Source organism: Bolinopsis microptera, chromosome 9 (genome assembly GCF_026151205.1).
Source record: "Bolinopsis microptera isolate Bmic1 chromosome 9, MBARI_Bmic_1.0, whole genome shotgun sequence".
Classification (NCBI taxonomy): Eukaryota; Metazoa; Ctenophora; class Tentaculata; order Lobata; family Bolinopsidae; genus Bolinopsis; species Bolinopsis microptera.
In genome coordinates, this window is record NC_087080.1 from 14,727,213 (window position 1) to 14,750,035 (window position 22,823).

The 22,823-nt window shown below is 38.9% G+C and overlaps 2 protein-coding genes across 2 annotated transcripts in view; one reads left to right on the forward strand and one right to left on the reverse strand.

The window, feature by feature from the left end:
• LOC134820764 (ATP-binding cassette sub-family A member 2-like) overlaps positions 1-10,696 on the forward strand; it is a 47,521-nt gene extending 36,825 nt beyond the window's left edge. The window contains exons 20-42 of the mRNA XM_063831352.1: positions 1,541-1,636; positions 1,730-1,902; positions 2,115-2,235; positions 2,550-2,647; positions 2,914-3,013; positions 3,222-3,325; positions 4,663-4,750; positions 4,982-5,082; positions 5,286-5,394; positions 5,563-5,662; positions 5,816-5,893; positions 6,122-6,233; positions 6,524-6,628; positions 6,830-6,991; positions 7,118-7,253; positions 7,596-7,829; positions 8,148-8,276; positions 8,467-8,549; positions 8,711-8,798; positions 9,560-9,701; positions 9,810-9,881; positions 10,018-10,158; positions 10,370-10,696. Coding sequence (XP_063687422.1) covers positions 1,541-1,636; positions 1,730-1,902; positions 2,115-2,235; positions 2,550-2,647; positions 2,914-3,013; positions 3,222-3,325; positions 4,663-4,750; positions 4,982-5,082; positions 5,286-5,394; positions 5,563-5,662; positions 5,816-5,893; positions 6,122-6,233; positions 6,524-6,628; positions 6,830-6,991; positions 7,118-7,253; positions 7,596-7,829; positions 8,148-8,224 — 1,994 coding nt within the window. The 3' untranslated portion in view covers positions 8,225-8,276; positions 8,467-8,549; positions 8,711-8,798; ... (2 more) ...; positions 10,018-10,158; positions 10,370-10,696. The remainder of the gene's footprint in view (positions 1-1,540; positions 1,637-1,729; positions 1,903-2,114; positions 2,236-2,549; positions 2,648-2,913; positions 3,014-3,221; positions 3,326-4,662; positions 4,751-4,981; positions 5,083-5,285; positions 5,395-5,562; positions 5,663-5,815; positions 5,894-6,121; positions 6,234-6,523; positions 6,629-6,829; positions 6,992-7,117; positions 7,254-7,595; positions 7,830-8,147; positions 8,277-8,466; positions 8,550-8,710; positions 8,799-9,559; positions 9,702-9,809; positions 9,882-10,017; positions 10,159-10,369) is intronic.
• A 3,818-nt stretch (positions 10,697-14,514) lies between these two features.
• LOC134820540 (uncharacterized) lies at positions 14,515-21,273 on the reverse strand. Its single transcript, XM_063830973.1, has 4 exons — positions 20,331-21,273; positions 19,154-19,262; positions 18,981-19,046; positions 14,515-18,580 (listed from the first exon to the last, which is right to left on the reverse strand). The coding sequence occupies exons 3-4, from the start codon at positions 19,004-19,006 to the stop codon at positions 14,860-14,862; spliced, it is 3,747 nt and encodes a 1,248-aa protein (XP_063687043.1). The 5' UTR covers positions 19,007-19,046; positions 19,154-19,262; positions 20,331-21,273; the 3' UTR covers positions 14,515-14,859.
• Between the last annotated feature and the right edge of the window lie 1,550 nt (positions 21,274-22,823).

Here is a 22,823-nt window from a genome sequence, read left to right on the forward strand (position 1 = left end):
AGAACAGCACAGAGAGTTGGAGAATTTGCTGGCAAAGCCCTTTGAAAATATAGCGGCCCAAAAGATTAGGTTTATTTCTCACAGAGGCTAAAAAAATGTCAAATTGAACCGTCACGGTGCAATTGGTTTCTGGAGAAGAATTCTTTTAAAACTGTATAGCTTCGGTCCAGGAAAAGTTATATTTTCAATACGACCAAATACAGAATTTAATGGCAGTTTCAAAGTCAGCGCACCTCTTCATTCTAACTTTTGATTCAAAGAAATAGCTAATTTTACTTGTTGTTACTCGTACTTTAAACATGATTAACCTGGAATAAATATTTAATTAAAACACGTTACATTTTTTGCTATTCAAAATATATTGCTTACTAGTTACTAACTGAGTAGTAACTGAGGGTCAGAAATGATTTCAATTACAAGTGTTTTCAAGTTTAATTGTTTATCGTTCATTCATTCTGTAATAAAGCAGAATCAAGTTAGAATCAATCACAAAATTGTGAATATCACGGCGTACTGAGAGCGAGTCCTGCTCATTTAGAAATGATTAAAATAAAAATAAATATGGTATGTAGATATTAATATTATTGTTAAATCCAAAGAGTTACTTTAAGGGGGGTTCACCCTGATTTTTTGTGAAACTTGGTTTCGAGATAGCAATTGACCAACAAACTATGATCGGTGACCAAACTTTTGATGTTGTCCCGGACCCCAACCTCCAAACGGTGCCCGCGGGGCAGCCACGCCCATATTTGGTCCAAATTAGGCCCAATGTAGCCAAATACCCTGAACATGCCCAAAAACCAGATGTTAGGTGCTTTACTTGTAGTTGTAGCTAGTGATCCCCTGAACTCGTACATGAAATTTCATCAAGATTGGACAACAAATGGCTGAGTTATGAGCTAAAACTATATGCCCATATTTGGGCATACGCACCTAATTTGATCGATTTTGGTCCATAAATTAATCAAATATCAATATTTTTGAATGAAACCAACTTTATATGAAAGTTAAGCCTAAACTACACATTCTCTATGATTGTCAGCTCAATATCTACCTAACTGTGGATTCTGTGTTCAAATAATCGCAAAAAATGAACAAAATCACCCATATCTCAGGTCGCGATATTTGCGAAACTGACTTCGCTCAAAACAATAGAACTCAATAGGGTTTCAATATTTTTTCATGAAATTTTCAGAATCAACGTAGAATTGCCTCATGAACTTAAGTTTTGGGACAGAATTTTGAGTTAGGCCTTTTTAAAAATTTGGCGGCCAAATGTTTTTAAAGGCCTAATTCAAAATTCTGTCCCAAAACTTAAGGTCATGAGGCAATTCTCCGAATGGAATTGCTCACCTAATGCGGGTTTTGACTCAGCAGGTAAATATTCCTACCCTTTTTAACTGCGGCAGTGAAATCCCGGCCGAAGGCCGGGTTTACACTAGTAGTTTCAATAAACACTGCTCTGATCAACATGTAGCAGGATGATCCTGATGATTTGTAGCCGAGTCTCAACATATGGTACTACTAACTTCTTATTCAGGTGTTAGGTCGATAGTTATCTCTGAAAACAGCTTGGAGGATGCCTATAACAAGCTTACCACTGGAGGCGAAGCTTGGTCAAATGAGAAATTAAAAGGTGATTACTCAATCTTTCCCTTTCGAAATTAAACTTTCGTATAAATACTGAAAAATACCAAACATTTCAACTGTAACCATATCATACCCGCAGTGTCGAGAAGTACCATAGGATCAACAGATATGGCATCCCGGACCCTCAGTAAGCAGAAGAGTAGGATGCAGAGCATGAAGAACCTGCGGGTTAATAGGGGGAGTCTAACACCAGGCAGTCCTAGAGATCCCCTCATTAAGGAACCAGAGGAGATGAGAGTTGCTACGTCTCAGGTAAACTATTGTAGTTCGATTTATATGTGGTGCTGGGTTGTAAACCATTGCTATAGTACAAAATATATTGGTTAAGTTTCTTTTATTGTCTATTTCAAAGTCTAGACAAAACTACCTTTATACTTCGACTCGATAGTCCAAAATACTAACCAAGATACTAGAAATGTAGACACCACTTTCTGGGAGACGTAGAGCTCAAAGTAATGTTACAGAGAACGCCGATGGGTGTCCCGTCCATGATTCCTCCTGCTCTGTGGGCGTCCATAGTAAAGAACTTCAAGATATTCAAACATCACTGGTTCCTCACTCTCGCCATGACCATTTTACCTGCAGGTATGTGTAGGTATGTGTAAGGTATGTGTACTGTGTAGGTATGTGCAGGTATGTGTAGGTATGTGTAAGGTATGTGCAGGTATGTGCAGGTATGTGTAGGTATGTGCAGGTATGTGCAGGTATGTGCAGGTATGTGTAAACTGCAAGGTCGTCATATATTTTACACTTCTTGGAAATGATATTATGATTTATAATAGTTAACTCATTATATTTATATAAGTTTTACTTTCGTGAACCAGTAACTAAAAGCTAAGTAGTATTTACCGTAAACGGATAAATCATACTTGATTATCTTAAACAATTAAAACCTACAGTGTTCTGTGTGCTGATGTTTCTGGTCCTACGTATCGGTAAACAGGCTGATGTCACAAAGCCCCTTCTTCTTTGGGTAACAGCTTATCCTAAAACAACTGTGAGTAAATATCACGTTATGCCCATATAAGGGATGTAGATTGTAGAGATAGTAAATACACGATTAATGGAGGAGATAAAAGACTTCAAGTATACATTAATTGATATAGAAAGTCATTAAAATTATACAAGCGCTAATCATGCACTGATTATGAATACTCTGATTAATTTACGGTCGGTGTTGTAGTTCAATGAAGAGAATATATTGGTCAGTGATTTTGATAGTTACATGATAGTTGGTACTGAACTCACCACCGAGCATTACAGCTACCTTACCTATCATCTGCTGGAAGTGCATCCCTGACAAGAGGCCTGGAGAAAACTGTAGCTTTGTCTGGAACAGAGCTGTTCGATATCTCTCATATCGGTTTGGAAAAATTAATGTTGAGGAATAATGTAGCATAATTTTATTTTAAGTTTGTCATGATTTAAGATTTGAGCGTAAATTGATTTGGAAATTGAAAAAAATGTGATTCGCCAACAAGCATATTTTTTCAAAAAGCAATATTTCTTTCATTGAATTTTAGTGAAATGTTAATAGAACTTTTCATCAAAACACTAGCCTCCATTTCCAGGGAACTTGGATATGGACAGCTATTTGCTTGATTTGGAGGAAGAACTAGGCTTCACTAATTTCAGAAAACACTACGTTGTTGCTGAAGAATTAGAAGAGTCTAAGGTTATAATTAAATTAGCAATGAGACACTTTATTTTTATTTATGAGATAATTTACGACATTTGTTCGCACTGACTACTGTTACACCTGGGATGATGATTAATCACTCTACACTCGACTGTCACGTGAATTTTTAACCCGTTCTTTAGATGGCCCTGAATGACTGTTCGAAACCCTAGTACCTAACCCTCTAATTCGATCCCAACCCTAACCCTAACCCGATCCCTAACAAAAGCATATGCTGGAACCCTAACCCTAACGAGAAATTAGACCAACTTCCTATCACGTGATCAAGACAGTTTTTCGCCAATATCTCGCCAGGGAGCATTTAAACCCTATGTCATGGGGGGTGATTCGGAATCAGCGTTCGAAAATACATCAATATTAGATGATTTCAACTGTCAGTGGTCCTTTTAGAAAAATCTCGAAGATCGAGTGTCGAGTGATTTAGCACGCTCGTAACACTGTAACGCTGTAACACTGTAACACTGTAACACTGTAACACTGTAACACTGTAACACTGTAACACTGTAACACTGTAACACTGTAACACTGTAACGCTGTAACGCTGTAACACTGTAACACTGTAACGCTGTAACACTGTAACACTTGTTAAACACCTGTAACACTTGTTTAACACCTGTAACACCTGTAACACCTGTAACACTGTAACACTGTAACACTGTAAAACTGTAACACAGTAACACTGTAACACTGTAACACTTGTTAAACACCTGTAACACTTGTTTAACACCTGTAACACCTGTAACACCTGTAACACTGTAACACTGTAACACTGTAACACTGTAACGCTGTAACACTGTAACACTGTAACGCTGTAACACTGTAACACTTGTTAAACACCTGTAACACTTGTTTAACACCTGTAACACCTGTAACACCTGTAACACCTGTAACACTGTAACACTGTAACACTGTAACACTGTAACACTGTAACACTGTAACACTGTAACACGGTAACACCTGTAACACCTGTAACACCTGTAACACTGTAACACTGTAACACTGTAACACTGTAACACTGTAACACTGTAACACTGTAACACTGTAACACTGTAACACTGTAACACTGTAACACTGTAACGCTGTAACACTGTAACACTGTAACGCTGTAACACTGTAACACTTGTTAAACACCTGTAACACTTGTTTAACACCTGTAACACCTGTAACACCTGTAACACTGTAACACTGTAACACTGTAACACTGTAACACTGTAACACTGTAACACTGTAACACGGTAACACTGTAACACTGTAACACTGTAACACTGTAACACTGTAACACTTGTTAAACACCTGTAACACTTTAACAACAGGTGACAGCACGGTTTGGAGACTCCCCTCTTCACGCATCACCCATTTCCTTGTCAGTAGCCCACAACACTATTATTGCAGCTACAGGAGGTAAGCTCTCTGATCCAAAAGTGACCGGCAACTTGAAAATCATAGTAAAATATAACTGATCTTGCAATTTGAATTATTTTCCTGCATTATTTTATCTGTACACCAAGTTCAATGTGATTTAAGTTCTGAACTCCATAATTATAACTTAAAACTCCCAGAACACTCATTGCATACTTAACTCCATACCTGAAGCTCATGTTTCACGCGTTCTTTATTGCACCCTACTCTCAGGAAACAAGAGCGTGAGGACTATAAATAAACCGCTCCCTCTTATGGAGGGGGAGGGAAGGCCTGGCAGCAGCATTGCCCTTATGACTCTTTATCTCCTAGGGGTAGGATTCATATTTATCAACAAATTATTTTACCTAACTTTCCTGGACTTGCATCTGAGTAAAGTTGAGGGACTTACGTGGACTTGTATCTGTGTTTTTTTAACTTAATATTAAATACAGAAATAGTCGTTGACCTCAATATGTCAATATGTTCGAAAAGATGCTGGCTAAATTTCATCGCATTAATCCTTTTTTACCCCCAGGTTTCATTTCTGGTTTCGCTGTCCGTGGTGTTACCTGCTGCCGAGGTTACATCCGGAGCCAAACATCTTCAGCAATTTGCTGGCCTCAAACCTAACCACTTTTGGCTGGGTTTGTTTTTCATAATTTATCCTAGAATAGTTTGTTCGTTCATTAAAATTTTGTCTTTTTAGAGGTTAAGATGCTAAATATAGAGTTAAACGAGCCAATTCTGTCCCGACCAAATTTATTCCCAGCCAAATTGTTTCCTAGTCGAATTCTGACCCAGCCCACTTTCAGGTATCTATTTGGTGGTCTTACTAGTATCCCTCGTATCTTCTATATTGTGTACGGCAACTGTTTTATTGACTGAGGAGCCAGCCTTTTATCAAGATGGCAGGTGTGTATTATCATTTTCTGATATTTCACGGATTTTACTCACAATTATACAGCTCTTATATATCCTTTCTAAAATGATGGATTTTCTGCTAATCTTACAGTTTGGTATGGTGATAGTTATATACAGATCTTTTTAAAGCTAGATTATTTCTAGGTGGCTTCTGGTGTGGGTAATAACCTTTTTGTACTTCCTGGCGGGGCTCCCTCTCAGCTTGCTTATAGCTAATGTCTGGTGAGTTTTACAGTTTGCCGCTTAAATGCTGCAGGCTAAAGAAGTTACAAAGTTATCCTATCAATTCGTTTATACAAATTTGAGTCGAATCAAACACTAGCTCGAATTGTTTAGTGCTAAGTTGGTGGCTAAATGGTGGGATTATTCATTATTCTGTTGTGTCCAGTATATGGTATAATATTGCTACAATGATATTATTGTTTATAGTGTGATTATTTAATTTTTCAGTAAAACTCCGACTGCGTCATACGCCATATCTGAACTGGTAAACAAAGGACTGGGGTTCGTCACAGTCGTTATTTTTGGGGTGTTTTGTTTGGATGAAGTCGACATGAAAGAGGTACGTATGGTCACCATCCAAATCGGTAACACAGTTTGATGTATATCTGTTTAAACAACTTTCTGCTACATAAATTAAGTTTTTTCACTTCTCACTTTTATATTTAATTCGTAATCTCAATCAATAGCAAATATTCAACTAGTGAAACCTAGACCAATTTTGTCGATTTTTTTACCCTATTTAAGATAAATTAACACCCCCCATTTAAGATAAAGTAATACCTTTGTCCCCTAATATTTAAGATACAATAACAGTTAACACCTTTGTGAAATAACACCTTTATCCCTCAGGTAGCAGATATACTGAGTATATTATTTATGGTGTTGCCCAGTTTCTCTGCAGCTCACGCCATGTCCTCCATCTACAAGAACTACAATCTCCAGCAAAAGTGCAATGTGAGCCACTTTTATAGCCATGAGCTCAAGCCTCAATCACGAACTTTATTTCTTGATCTTCCCAGGCACTAGTTGACTTTCTTGGTACTAGTTGTCGAAATAGTTCCCCTTAGGCTTAATCATTTCGCATAGATAAACTCGTGAAATAGTATCACACATTTTTGATCTACAACTTTTTAACACTTAAATACCTCCCCACAGATAGGCCTATGTACAGAGGAGCCGAGTGCTAGCTACCTCTCCTTCGAACAGCCTGGTATAGCAGGAAACATAGCTGCTCTGGCAATCTGCTCTGTCGTGTACCTTATCATGCTTATATCCTACGATAGGGTCAGGAGGAGGTACCTAAGCAATAAAAAACAGGTGAGATATTGTCGATACGAATCTTAGCCAGAACTCTTGGTACGATTGATCCACTCAGTTATACTAAAAATTAAAAGTTAGTATAATTTAATCCTAATTTTCCTATCTAACCCCATTATCTGTCAGATAGTAAGAGTTCCCCTCATGTCTGTTCTACAAGAAGAAGAAGGTGTTGTCAGGGAAAGGGAGCGTATATACTCAGAGGAGTACGCATTTGATAGCATTGTCATCAGGGATCTTCAAAAACATTATACGAGTAAAGGTTGGGATATATCTTTCGGAGATCTTGTGCACCATTAGTGCACCATTAGTGCACCATTAGTGCACCATTAGTGCACCATTAGTGTTGTGCACCATTAGTCTATTAGTGTTGACTGTTGATTATGAAGATAACTAAAAGTGAAAACCCTGATCAGGGCATAAGAAAAACGTCCATCAACTGGATCAACTGGATCAACTGGATCAACTGGATCAACTAGATCAACTGGATCAACTGGATCACAAGATCACCTTCATTATTTTATTACCATCTTTACTATTATTTCTCACCCTGCCGGCGGTGTTTACTGGTAACACTGCGGTTGTTTGACAAGTTTTGCCACAGGTAACGGTGTAGTTGGACTAAACGAGTTGTCACTGGGAGTCCGACCTGGTGAAACGTTTGGACTATTGGGAGGGAACGGAGCCGGCAAGTCCACAACGTTCAGAATATTAACAGGCTCTGAACTGGACCACGGTGGGGTTGTGTTGTATAACGGAGAGAATCTAAAGGATCATCACAGTCAGCCTTGTGTTGGGTACTGTCCTCAGTTCCCTGCTCTTATACCTTCTTTATCTGGTTAGCAAACCTTATCACAGTTAACCTGGATATAGAAAACATTAATTCTCGGTGGTTTAAGGGGTCATTCACATATTATGTAATCACTTTTTGGCCAATTTTAAACCGGCCCTCCCCCTCCGTAATCATTTTTACACATAGCTATTGTGTCAAAATTACACTAGCGTAATCATTCGGAAACCCCCTCCCCCCTCGGCTGCAATTACGTAATATGTGAAAGACCCCTTATGATTTTCTTGAGTTTACAAATACCGAAAAGAATATATTAAACCTCGATTATAATACCACTCTAAAAATAATAAATCGTCTCGATCTCAGTGCGACAACACATGATACTGTTCGCTCGAATCAAGAACCAATCCGAGGAATTCCTCGTTAAAGATATAGTGAGATAATGAAAGTTATGGGACTTCTTGAGCACGCTGATATCTCAGTACAAAGCCTCAGGTTATATCAGATGATTGTATAATATGTGTTTTTATCATTACCTCAATATTTATAAAATATGAACGATCTCTTAGAATAAATTCGCCTCCGAATTAGCGGAGTTTTGTGGCTAACTTATAATTCCAATTTCCAATTTCAATTTCAAATCTCAATGGCTTAAAACTAAAAGTGGATAACATTTGTCTGTTAGTGCTGGTAACAAGAAGAAGTTGGGTGTATCATTAGCTCTAATAGGTGCTCCCACCATCCTCCTACTGGACGAACCTACCACCGGTGAGATGGACTGTAGGGTACTTTTTCATCAATTTATTATCGTCAACAGATACAGCCTCCCTCTGGTTCATAACATAGATATCTGATATTTGAGCTGTAAGTGATAGGTAAGCTCACTATTTTCTTATTTTTCTATTCAACTAATGATAGCTTCTGATCAGGTCTTGATGAAGACGGTAAGAAGTTGCTGGTGCAGCTGCTGAACAGGCTAAGAGACAGAGGAACCGCTACTCTCATCACATCTCACAAGTAAGTACACAAGTAAAGTACAAGTTAGGACAGCACACTTTTCACTCAGCACAGCTTTAACATAACTTGTTCGATCTACAGTTTCCGTACCTGTACCGGTATCCATTTAGCTTGTAACAGCTAATCTCCCTCAGTATGCACGAGAGTGAAGCTATCTGTAACCGTATCTGTTAACAGCTAATCTCCCTCAGTATGCACGAGAGTGAGGCTATCTGTAACCGTATCTGTTAACAGCTAATCTCCCTCAGTATGCACGAGAGTGAAGCTATCTGTAACCGTATCTGTTAACAGCTAATCTCCGTCAGTATGCACGAGAGTGAGGCTATCTGTAACCGTATCTGTTAACAGCTAATCTCCCTCAGTATGCACGAGAGTGAGGCTATCTGTAACCGTATCTGTTAACAGCTAATCTCCCTCAGTATGCACGAGAGTGAAGCTATCTGTAACCGTATCTGTTAACAGCTAATCTCCCTCAGTATGCACGAGAGTGAAGCTATCTGTAACCGTATCTGTTAACAGCTAATCTCCCTCAGTATGCACGAGAGTGAGGCTATCTGTAACCGTATCTGTTAACAGCTAATCTCCCTCAGTATGCACGAGAGTGAGGCTATCTGTAACCGTATCTGTTAACAGCTAACCTCCCTCAGTATGCACGAGAGTGAGGCTATCTGTAACCGTATCTGTTAACAGCTAATCTCCCTCAGTATGCACGAGAGTGAAGCTATCTGTAACCGTATCTGTTAACAGCTAATCTCCCTCAGTATGCACGAGAGTGAGGCTATCTGTAACCGAATAGGTATTCTGAGCCAGGGATCACTACAGTGTCTTGGAGAAATAGGAGATTTGAAGGAAAAGTACGGGGATTACACCATCGTCAGAGTTACTCTCAATCCAGCAATGCAGGTGGGAATAATCTGAGTGTGTGATAAGCGATATTTAGAAAAAATTACTGTGTATTTTTTTTTGAAATTTTTTGATATCCTGGCAGTGGGAATAACAATTTGACTTCAGGACGACCTTGATAGTAGAATGGCATCCCTCGGAGCTTTCATAAGTTACAACTTCCCTGGAGCCGAGATCAAGGTAAGAAGAAATATGTACATAGTTACACAAAATTGATTATTATTATTTTGATAAATCCTATGTCAAGATACGTACCAAGTGCTGCACGTGACATTTAAAATGAATTTCATAGCCTATGTAAATTTTAATTTCACAGGAGATAAAAGACCGGATAGTCACCTACGCTATTCCGGGGAGTACCACCACGAAATGGTCTGTGCTCTTCACTAAACTCGAGCTGAACTCAGCTGATTTTGATATCGAGGATTACACCGTCTCAACCGCTAGCTTAGCTCAGGTTAATCTTAGATTATATAATATCTTCATTTAACTACTACTTATCGTAACTACCATAATCATCAGTAACATTGGGTTGTTCAAAATTAATGTTTTTTGGAAATAGGACATAATTATACATTTTGTCCAAAATATATGAACGATCCCTTAAATGTAAAATGATACTTTGTAGTAACGAGTTTGCCATTTATTGTATCATTTAACCATTACAGGTTTATCTCTCGATAACGAGACACCAGTACGAGTCTGGTCACCACAAAGCCCACAAGTCCAAATACATCGTCTGATCAGTTTATTCTGTGAAAATTCACTCGTTTTTATTATGTAATGGAAAAAGGTGACAGAAAGTAGAAATGGAGCAGACTTTTTAACTGTTCTGTTTCAAATAATGGCCGTCTTAAAGAGGACCGTCTTTTTGAGAGCTCTTTTTTTTTATTATTTGATTGTTTTCATTTTTATTAAGGGATTTTGGTAATATTTTGAGGGACTTTTGTTTTTATTTTATTTCATTGTTAGGTTTCAATTTATCTTTGTTATTTAAACGAAGTGTTTGTATTGAGTACAAGTATGACTATGATTGAAACAGGGACCTCCGACCACCCTTATTATCTTTTAGTATTACTCGAAAGGCGGATTCACTTAATTTCATTTGACTTTGATGAGGATTCCCAATAAAAACATAAATCTAGGGAGGTGATTTGCCATGCGGAAACAATCTATCAAGAGTACGACGCAACTGGAAATAACAAGTATCACAACGGCAAAAACTTCACCTAGCCATGATATGAGTCTACGCGTACTGCGTGACTGCAAGCGAGAGGGCTCTGGATAGAGCAAGGCAAAAACTTTAATTAGGTTTTAGGTGCAGACGGTTGTACCTGTACCCATAACATATGAATATGCGTTTTACTAGCCAGTCACGTGACCAAAACAGTTTGCCTATAACTCCTAAGCTAGCTCAGAGAAACGTTTTTTCCCGATTTCATACTTCATAGGAGGTGATTTCACATAGCCATGAGCCACGCGGTCGCGCGCTACTGCAAGCGAGAGGGCTCTGGTTAGAGCAACGAGGTGATTCATAATCAGCGGCCTAAAAACATTGACTGAAGTTACATTGACTCCCTCAGGCCCTTTCGCTAGTATTATGTACACTGTGTATGGTATTCCACAGGGTTGTAAGTGGTTCACATCTAATCGCCACCTGGTAGATCACGTGGTTCATGGAACGACAAGCGTGTTTTGTCTTATGTAGTAATTGGGCGCGCGGCGCAATGTTATTCACAAGAAAGACATGGCGCCGTACAAAACACACTTTTACAGAAGACGTTTCCCTGAAATGTGTATGCGATTTTGTATGCGATTTGCGCGCCGCACGTACGTTAAAATAATTATATTTGTAGAATTTATGACGGTAACCCTTCAAAAGTCAAAATAAACAGATCGTATATTTATAGACACTATGATATGAATAACTAAATAACACCTTGAACCCAACTTGGAACCACATCCAAGGGCCGCACCGACCCCAGAAAAGCTATAATTCAAGTCAAAAATCTTTACTCGGCCCTGTATGTGATTTGTGTTCCGGGGTAGTGGACAGATGTTTTAGTGGTTGAATAGCTAGTACCTATCCCAAACCAACATAAAAACCAAGTTTCGACCTCTCAAACCACTCAGGCCACTCCCAGGGGCCACGCCCATCACAAAATAGCTGAAATCCTGGTCAAATCCCATACAAATTCAGACTGAGAATATTTACCCCCGTATGCGATTTATGCTCCGGGGTAGGTGGCCCATGGAACATAAATCGCATACGGGGGTAAAGATTTTCAATCTTGATTTTACCAGGATTTCAGCTATTTTGGGATGGGCGTGGCCCCTGGGAGTGGCCTGAGTGGGTTGGGAGTTCGAAACTTGATTTTTATGATGGTTTGGGACAGGTACTAACTATTTAAAACCCTAAACCTGTTCCAAATACCCCGGAACACAAATTGCATACAGGGGTGAAATCGCATACAAATCGCATACACAAATCAAGGAAACGTGCTCTCCACTTTTAAAGATTATGTCGCAAAGGGTGTATTCTTGGTTTTTGTGGCGAATCTTAATCTTGCCCCCATGATCATGTAATGTTTCTATTATCGAGCTATTACCAGTAATGTTCTAACTTATTCTGACTTCAGATATTGACAACTATTATGTCCGCAATTTTTGTATAGCCGTGTGTGTAGTCAGTGTAGTTTTAACGTTGCAATTATCGAGCTCTCTTAAATCTTGATACTTGACTCTTATCTTTTTGTAATTTAATAGCCTGTGCATTTGTGTGCTCGCTATTATACATCTTGAGGACAGAATTATACATGGAACCCTTGTATAATAGACATCTAGAGAATATAAATCAAGAGGCTTGCATATAATGAACATATTGACACGGGTGCAGAGTTGAGTCTGTACGGAACCTAGTAGTTTCAGATCCTTGTTTAACTTGCCGTACAGCAAGGTCATCCACTACTTTAGCCCGGCGAGGCACATAACTCCCTCTACAACTCCATGACAAATGTTTCATATATACTAGCCGAGTTCACAAGAATATATCCTTGTGTTTGAGAAGAGCTCGTTAGAACTGCTTCCTTTCCCTTCAGTATCCCACAGTCTCTCGAGTTTCGTAACTGCCAGAGAACTCTCTTAAACAATTACTAGACTCGGTGATTATAAATCAAGAGGCTTGCATATAATGAACATATTGACACGGGTGCAGAGTTGAGTCTGTACGGAACCTAGTAGTTTCAGATCCTTGTTTAACTTGCCGTACAGCAAGGTCATCCACTACTTTAGCCCGGCGAGGCACATAACTCCCTCTACAACTCCATGACAAATGTTTCATATATACTAGCCGAGTTCACAAGTTATATCCTTGTGTTTGAGAAGAGCTCGTTAGAACTGCTTCCTTTCCCTTCAGTATCCCACAGTCTCTCGAGTTTCGTAACTGCCAGAGAACTCTCTTAAACAATTACTAGACTCGGTGATTATAAATCAAGAGGCTTGCATATAATGAACATATTGACACGGGTGCAGAGTTGAGTCTGTACGGAACCTAGTAGTTTCAGATCCTTGTTTAACTTGCCGTACAGCAAGGTCATGCACGAGGTTAGAGATCACGAGGTTAGAGATCACATCTTTCATAAGTTGTATGTGGACCAAGTCGCAGATGCCAGGGACAGTGTTTTTTTCGAGATTTCCAGTGAAAGCAACATGACATACTACGATGATATTCAATCTTGCGATTTGAAGAGATCAGCTACGAAATGAGAAGATTTCAGATCAATGCACTAACATCGATCTTCAAAGTAAAGTAATATACTATAATAATAGAAAAGAGTGACGAACAGATAAAATCAGCGCAGAATACCGTGCAAACGGAGATTAGAAGCTACTCTTCAGTCGTTAGCAAGAGTATCAGTGCTGCTTGCGCCCCGAAGAAGATCCACGCTGCAGTTAAGAAAGTAGAAAACCAGATAGGGGGAAGTAAGAACGTTGTGAACTATCATAATCAGAGAGTGAGCAACTCCAGAGTAAAGTTGAAAAGGTTCTGAGTGGAATGAGCGAGAAGCCTTTAGTTAGGGACTGTCTGAGTGTCTGAGTGTCTGAGTCATAACACTGCTTACATTTTTACAGCAACACATTTTCCGGGTTACATGGCCGATAAGAAGTTTGTTAAGTACATAATATATAGAACGGTTCTGATATTATTACATAGCACATTTTAGGATTGGATTTATATTCTTATTATAATTAATAATAAATGCTCATTGTAGCCATATATTTTAGATTTTCATCATCATCATAGGGGCTGCTGTAGACTTCGAGCTCAGAAAGAAAATGTGTCAGTAAAGTTCACATTGAGCAGCTCTGTCCATGCAACCCAAGTGGCAAGTGATCAGAAACGCCAGTAAACTACGCACTAAGGATGGGTATAGATCAGTTTTCATCTGCCTTTATGAAACTTGTAGAAGAAATGAGACTGAAACGGACTACAGAGAAATATTAACTGACAAGTGTAATGAAAGTTAATAATTAACCCTAACTTGGAGTGTTAGCAGACTGTCCTCCTTCGAAGGAGTAATATGAAAGTGAAAGTTCAGGGGGGGGGGGGGGGGGTACTTAAACAAACACATACACTGAACCACTCTAAAACGGTCAGATATTGATGGGGGTAAGCGTAAGCAAATGGGGGCGTGCCACTAATGTGCCACGCCTCCTGTGTAGTGTGTATATTTTTATAATTGATTATAAATTATGTGTGTATGTCCATCTATTCGATAACTTAAAAGGGCTTGCATGTTAATTGCAATGTTTGGATATCATTATGTGGACCGCTATTGTAACGTATTATTATACATAGTATTCACTACCAAGTAAAAGATTCAATTGTAGCTAAATAAACGATTATTAATGATTCAAGATAAGTTAACGATTAATTATCAATATAAAACTATCATCTATGTAAAACTTTCAATCGGTCAATCCAAATTAAATTGATTTAAATTAATCAATAAACATATTGTATCCGATCAAAAAAATCAATATCTATTTCATGCTAAAACATTATTTTGATAAAATTTATTTTAAATTAAATAAAATTAAAATAACCCTATACCTCATTTCATCTGAATAAATTCATGTCTGGTTGAATTAAAAATCTTCATTTAACCCTCTTCCCCTTCCAAGACATTTCATGACAAAGAGTAACAGTTGGTTTTTCTTCAATCTTAACCTCAAACAATGGCTCCACTACAGGAATCCCAGGTACCTCCTTCTCTCTTTTGAGGGGTAGTACCCGTTCAGTAAAACAGGTGTGTTTCTCCAGAGCATTCGGACTTACAGCTGGAAACAAACACACGCCACACAAATAGGGAAGCAGCTGAAGGTGAATCAAAATGTGGGTCTCAAACAGCTCCTCGCTATCTCCCACGAGTTTGAAGCGACAGTAAGGACAGACTCTGCTCTCGATTTCCTGTTGTGAGGTCCGTGTGAGAGGCAGGGGTAAGTCAGGGTTGTAGGAAAGTTGCTGGTGGTCGATCCAGTAGTGGATCTTGGCACAGAACAGGTTCTTGAAGCGCTTGTTGCAGTATTCGCATGATTTGAAGTTTGATAGGGTCACTGGACACGGGATTATTTGAACAGACATATTCTGGTCGGGTGTTCTTCTGTTGGTTGTAACATTGCTTGATTGCGGTAATGGTTGTGAATTCTGGATATGACTTGACCGTGGTTCAAGGGTATTATTCCCCTGCCGGGTTAGCTCATTAGTTTGCTCATTACGAGTGAAAAAGTATTTTGTTTGTCTACACATGATCTGCCGGGCAGCCTCAGAGGGATCACACATGCGGATCTTTAGAACAGGTTTCAGAGCAGTTACACGGGGTATTGAGGGACTAGCGGGAGGCAGAGTATCCTGCACCTTCTCGTATATAACAACTTGAGGAATTTCAGCAGAACCAGGCTGAGATCTCTGGCATACTTGGCGTGGGTGGCTTGATGTTAAGGACTTTAATTCAGCAGGATCTACTGGTCTAACTGTTGGAGGACCTGGTGATTTGGGGGGCCCAGGGGACTTCGGTGTCTCTAAAAGGGTGGGTTCAGGAGATTTGAATGGCCTCACTGTGGGTGGTCCGGGCGATTTGTGAGGCATCACGATTGGAGGGCCTGGAGAGTTTACTGATTTATGTTCAGAGGATGTTTTCTTTTTCTGTACAGAGTATCGTAGTTTTCTGGATCGCTTTCTTTTCTTTGGGTGAGTCTCATTTTCAGAGTTATCAAAGTTTTCAGGTTTACAAGGAAGAATACTTGGTTGTACAGTTTCTAGATTCATTGTTTCGTCAGAGGGGGATTGATTACTGACAAGTTTTGATTTCTCGATCAACTGTTTTCTTATTTGTGTTTGTAGCAATTTTGGAATGTTGTCGGGCAAATTCAGGGAGGATATGTCATCAGGAAGGAATTGCTCAGAAGGGTGACTTGAATCTATAGGTAAAATTTGATCTTTGCCTACAATACATTCAACTTCGTCAGTAATATTTTGTAGTTTTCTCTTTGTTCTTTTGTCAAGAACAATAGTTTTATCAGCCCTTGCGGAAGCAGTCGACTTTCTGGCAGTCGGTTTCCTAGTCTTTGATGTATCAGTAGTTTCATCTTCAACTTCATCGTTCCGATCGGAAGTGACACTAGAATTTGTATCCTCATTTTCTTTGCCCAGCGCTGACTTCATGTGACAATCTTTTAAGTCCTTGCAATCATTCTCCTCTTTAAGTCCTCCAACATCATTGAACCAAAATGACAATTCATTGTCTTTAAACTCTTTCTTCACATCGCTCTGTTTTGTCCTAGTTGCGCCTTCAGCGGAATCTTCAGCAAAATCGAAAATGTCATCGTCAGCTGGAAACGAAAGATCTATTCCATATCCTGCTTCAAGATAAATTCCATTGATGAAATTATCATCTTCCTCCGGGATCTGATCAAATTCATCACTGTCGTGATTCAGCATGGGATCCTGCTCTTCGCTTTTCTCAGTCTCATCACTTTCCCTTTCAATTGGTCGATTATCATCAGTTTCGGGTGGTTGATGATCAAGTAAAGTAAAAGGTTTCGTTTTCTTCTGTTTCCTTTTCGGATAAGATCGCCGTTCAATAGGAAGCTCTACCCTAGGCTCATAAGGTAAGTCATCGTTATCGATCCGGTAATACGGGTCATCTTCCTCGTCCGATTCATCAGAGTTACTTGGAGTCTTCCTAGAATAGCGTGTCGTGGAACGTATCCTATTCTTCAACCTTTTTCTCTTGCCGGTAGATGGCTTTTTTGGGTGTGTATGCATTGCATAAACAAACAGGGCAAACCTTAACTCTTCAAATGAAAAGTAATCGTCAAATATCACTGTAGGGTGGAAGTACTGGTCCCCGTTATCTGTTATATTTACTGATCCGAACCATTTCTTTGCCTGATCTGAGACTGGTGCCCTGACATTCTCAATAGTTTCTTTTCTGGCACTTTCACCTGAGTCGGGCTCTTCTACCATCATAGAATAGTTCGAAGAAGTCTCTGGTATTGTCAAACATGTCAGATTTTCCTTCTCAGTATTTAATTCTCCCCCATAAGTTCTATCAATAGATTCATTTCTACATTGATTGTATGTACCTATTGCAGAGTATTTACTATCCGAACTGTTGCCCGTAGGAAGCATATTAATATCGTGATTGAATCTTTGTTCCTCAAAAGACAAACTGTCATCCCTCCTGTCAGGGTCAACTTGGATGAGATTACAATTATTTTTATAAATTGTATTTTCTGATATAAGAGGACTTTGAAGCACTGGTTGCAACTGGATCAAATTCACGGGAATGATATGAACCAAAGTCAAAGGACTGTTTTGCTGACTATTTTCTTTTCCGACTGAAACAACCTCTGCTTGCTGCTTAAGCACGGGTTGTTGATGAGTATTGTTGATACGTATCGCTGACGGCGAAGGTTTGGGAGCAATAATGATATTTGGTGTACTACCAGCATTATGATCGGTGGATCTTTTTATCAGTTTAGCTTTTGTGTCTGACATTAACGTTCGAAATCGTTCTTGTGTCGCGGCCTTAATCATAACTTTCTTCCTCCGTTCGAGCTCTGAGATGTTGCCTTTATGTTGACATAACAATTGATCGCTAGAAAAATTGCAGTCTGGTATTTCACATTGGGTGCAGTAATGAGTTCTCAGACTAAAATGTCCGAAGAGATGGTCAAGCATAAGGGTATATCCTATCCGTTTTTTTCGTTTATTAAATGTATTATCGCAAAGCAAACAATATCGTTTTCTTATCATGTCCTGAAACATCAGCATTATATCCGGTTTCTTTGAAGTTGGAAGTTCATGAGGTTTCTGACTCAACTTTGGTAATGGATCTTTTTTTGGGCAATCCAACATATTAAATACTTTTTCGGATTGGTAAGAGGATTTTCTCTCCAATTCTATCATTTGTAGAGAAGATTGTTTGGCTTTAAATTCATCATTATGTCTCTTGATCTGCAATCCCTGTATGGTATTTGAGATAATCGTTGTGACAAGACCATCCGTTAAAGCAACCACATCCTTCACTGCAACATCTTTAATCTTCAGTGACGGCACTAAATCTGCCCAGAAATCATAGCACTCATCATGAAACGGGTCCTTGGGCAGTGGCTGACTAACTTTAGAAAATAGGGAGGGACTCTCTCTCAATCTAAAATACAACTCTCTGTATGGTCCACGGTTCCAAGTTTGTTTGTAGAACTGTCGGCCGGTACGGGAGTCTGGATGGTAGATAACTTGGTGGAAGATGATGTGAAACTTGCAGTTAGAAGTGTAGCGGCAGTCAGGACAAGTGAGTAGAGGAGGGTGGGTTCTGAAATTCAGGTGGTTCTGGTTAGTTCTGAATCAATTATATCCAAGTGAGCCATGTTAATAATACCTTAATAATACCTTATCGGACCTTATTTGGGCGGACATGATGTTACTTTGGGCGGACATGTTAGCTTTAATTTGAGCAGACATTACACGAGCGCTAAGCCCTCCAGCGCACAAGGAATGATCAACCAAATATAGTCTGATAAGGTATGTTGATGTATTTCAGATAGTAAATAATTTTAATACTTTTCAATACTCAAGCCTCTTATTAAGACTGGATTAATTTATTATAAATGGGATTTTCCAGCCAATAAAAACATATATTTCAGTGATACGGCCCATAATAACTTCACAAATTATGTAGGTTGTCCTATATTTGTTTGCTTAAATTTGCTTACTTTTTTCGATGAATGTTTAGAGTCATTGTGTTACGATATACACTAGGACAGTCTGCACATTTCAACCTGAAATTCAAAAAAATATTAAATCTTGATATAAATACAATTTACAGAATAAAGTTAAATTGAGAATATTAATCGATAATATTAAAACCCAATAATAATAAGTTTACGTTTTAAGAGGTTTCTGTTCCGCCACATGAACTATCAAAATGTGCTGGTTCAACTCTGAGTGTTTTAATGTCTTGAACTCACACAGCACACAACTGACCGGATTATCTTCTGCAAATGTAAAACGTTGGTTATTGAATACCATTCCTGGTAAAGTACTACAATTTGTCAAATTATTTTAAAAGTAAATCGAACAGAGGGTCGAATTTGACATCAAAACTTTTTTATTGTGATTTTCATAGCTCCCTCCATAATCCATATCGCTCACATTTCACAACTGTTATAAAAATGACATCTAGGATAAGAGAGAATTAATTTCTAGACGTTCCTCATAATCTATTGAAAGACGTGGAAAAAGAAGCTATGAAAATTCCAGCCAAGAAAACGGATTAATTTTCGAATGAATTTAAGTTCGTTCTAATTGAATAGATTGAAATATTCAATTAAAATATGATATTGACTATCAACCATTCTAAAACCCCCATATCCACATAATTAAAAATTTCCTCCCAAACCCATTTTCAGACCCTTCTGTGGCCCGCTCGCTTCGCTCGCAGCGGCTAAGTTACTTTCCCAACAGGGATGTGCGCAGGATATTTAAAAGGGGTGGGCGAGGAGTCGGCGCGAAGCGCCAGCTCCGAGGCTACTGCAGCAGGGGCTCGGGGGCGCAGCCCCTGGAAAATTTTAACTGGATTATATGCTAATTGCTAAACCAATAGGATATCAATACAGAAGGTTCAAAACAGTTGATTAGACACTTGGTTATTAGTAATATTTTAAGGGGGCAGGGGGCGCAGCATCCGGAAAATTTTTAACTGGATTATATGATAGACCAATAGGATATCAATAGAGAAGGTTCAAAGTAGTTGATTAGACACTCGATAATATTTTGGATTCAAAACATTGGACAAATTAAAATTAAAGATGGCACGAATTTTAAGTCATTTAGAGAGGAAAAATTTCCTTTCGATACCCAATGATTGAACTGCTGTTTGTGGACTGAAATTGTCAGTCGCTAACCAAGAAATTTCCTCTCAGATGCCAAAAATTTCCTCATTCTTCCCAAATTTCCTCCCAGATATCTGTTGGGTTTTCCAACTTTGTGGATATGGGCTAAAACCACGTTGATGAAAGATATTTAGTCCTACGTAATGATTCACAACTGTTTAATAATCTTACCAGTTCTAGGTGTCTTATCAGTTTTACTCTCTCATCAGAACTCCAGGCCTGCAAAGCTTTGTGAACATCTGCATATTCCTCAGGTTTCTTATCCTTGTGATAGTAATGTAACACCAGCATGGTCGGTGTCAAGTCTGATGTATATTTATGTGAAGTTTTTCTTAGTTTTTCTTTGCTTTTATCCGGTTTTCCTTGTTCAGGGGTTGAATCAGATGTACGTTCAGCTGCAATTACAAGGCTAGATTTTTGAACAGCAGCCGGGATGGAGTCAGCAAGAGCCTGAGTTTCAGTACTTGTCTGACTACTACTTGTTTCTTTACACAATATCTCCTTTAATTTAACAGGTTCAGAATTGACTGGTAAATTTTCCAATGTGTTTACATTGCTCTGAGCCCGTATTTCTGATTCAACTGCAGCACAGTGACCATTTTCTGTAGCCTCGCCAATACCATCTGATTTAATTGTATCTTCATCTTGATCAGAGGATGACTGATCAAGTGATGATATGTCCTGGTCATTAATCAAAGAGGCTAAACATGAAGGTGCAGCACTGTTTTGAACCTGACCCAATCCAACTGGATCAGCTGTGCCCTTCCTATCAAGGTCTAGAATTGAAAAAGTGTCTGATGGGTTTTTAAAAGACTTCTGCTCTGATGAGATGATATTACATGTTTTATCTGTTGTCGATTTATCTGATTGAGTAGGATCACCCTCGAATTCATGTATCAATAGACTCCCATTTGTCTGCTCTGTATCTAAAGCCGAAGTGGACTTTTGAATAGCTAGTGCTCCATCATTTTCTGAGTTCATGTTTTCTGGATTATTGACAAGCTCAGTGGCATGTTTTATAATATTGAACATTGACATATTTCCTCTGATAGCTTTAACTATATCATATTCACCACCATCACTTCCGGTCTTCTTCCACAGACAGTTACATCCTGTTGAAATATATGGTATTCAATGCTGCTATTTTTATATTTGTACATTTTATGAAAAATGAATTAAGTATGAGAAAAGGAAAATTATTAGAGATATAAGTTTTGCTGTTGACTTGGTGTAGTCGTGAGAATCGAAATTTCGATTAAATTTTGAAGAATTGAGACACATAACCAACAACTTCAAGCCCCCTTTGCAAAAAATACTGAGGTTTTTTAAAAAATGTAAGCGAGCAGAAGGACAGGCTTTTCAAACAATTCGTCAAATTTCCATCTAAGGAGGAGTATGAGGATCTTCTGTGTCTTTTCCGTCCACACTGTCGCAACAGGAAAATCTCTTTGACACTGACTATGCTGATGATGTGACCACAATACAAAGGGGTTGCAGGAAACCCTTGAACTTCTCTGCAAATACAGTGCCCTACACTCCTACAGTGCAGTGTCAACTTGTTTGGGTGCCATTATCAGTGCAAATGGAAAAATTTTTGTTTCTTTTGAAAAGTTAGCGAACTTATACTTTAAAGAGAGGATGATATGATTTTACCGAAAATTCCAAAATATCTTGTTGTTTGACTATCATATCAGTGGCGAAAGCACATAGTAAGGTGAACGATGCACTAAGTGGGCCGCGTGCATCAAATAATTTGTCTCGCAACCACTTTTTTTCGGTTAGGGCCATCTTTGCTATATAATAACAAGAGCCCTCTCGCTTGCAGTACGCGTATACACATGGCTATGTGACGGGCCATCTACTTATGACGTCCAGCAAATAGGAAGGGGGGGGTGGTTTTGAAATTTCGGACAAATTCGGACAGGGGGAGGGAGGTGGTTTCTGAAAATCTGGACGTCCGGAAATTTGTTAATGAACAATTTTTATTTATTTCAACTCTTTCAATTTTATTTCAACTCTTTGAATTTTATTAATAATTTGATAATTCACAATATCAATCCTTCGCAGCTCGGTGAGGCCCCCAGTGGTGCATTTTACCGATCTACCGAAGTGGTTGCGAGAACAGAGAATAATTATTTGATTTAATTGACGATGTCAATTCATGGCAGCTCGGCGCGGCACAGTAGCGCATCTCGCCGATCTAGCCTTGAGAAGCCTTATTAAGTGCGCGGCGCGGCACAGTAACGCATCGCGCTACAAAACATCGCGCTACAACATACAAATTAACAATGAATTTGAGTTGGTTTTATTTCATATTTGTACACTTATAAGTAGCTGGAAATCCGGACGAGGGGTGTTTTTGAAAATTTGGACACACCCGGATAGGACAGGGGGAGGGGGTCTGAAAATCTGCGATTTTGGCGGGCGTCATAACACCTAAGTGGCCCCTTAGGCATTAGGTAGATCGGTGACATGCACCACTGGGCCTCGACGAGCTGTGAAGGATTGACATCGTGAATTAACGATTTGATATGCTTGGTTAACATTGCATTCAGAGGACGTTTCCGCTTCGTCGCGCATTATCATTCTTGCTTCGGTACGTGAAGATCGTTCCAATACAAAGAAGTTATGTTCAATGTTATTAGCTTAAAAGTTCTTGTCTTG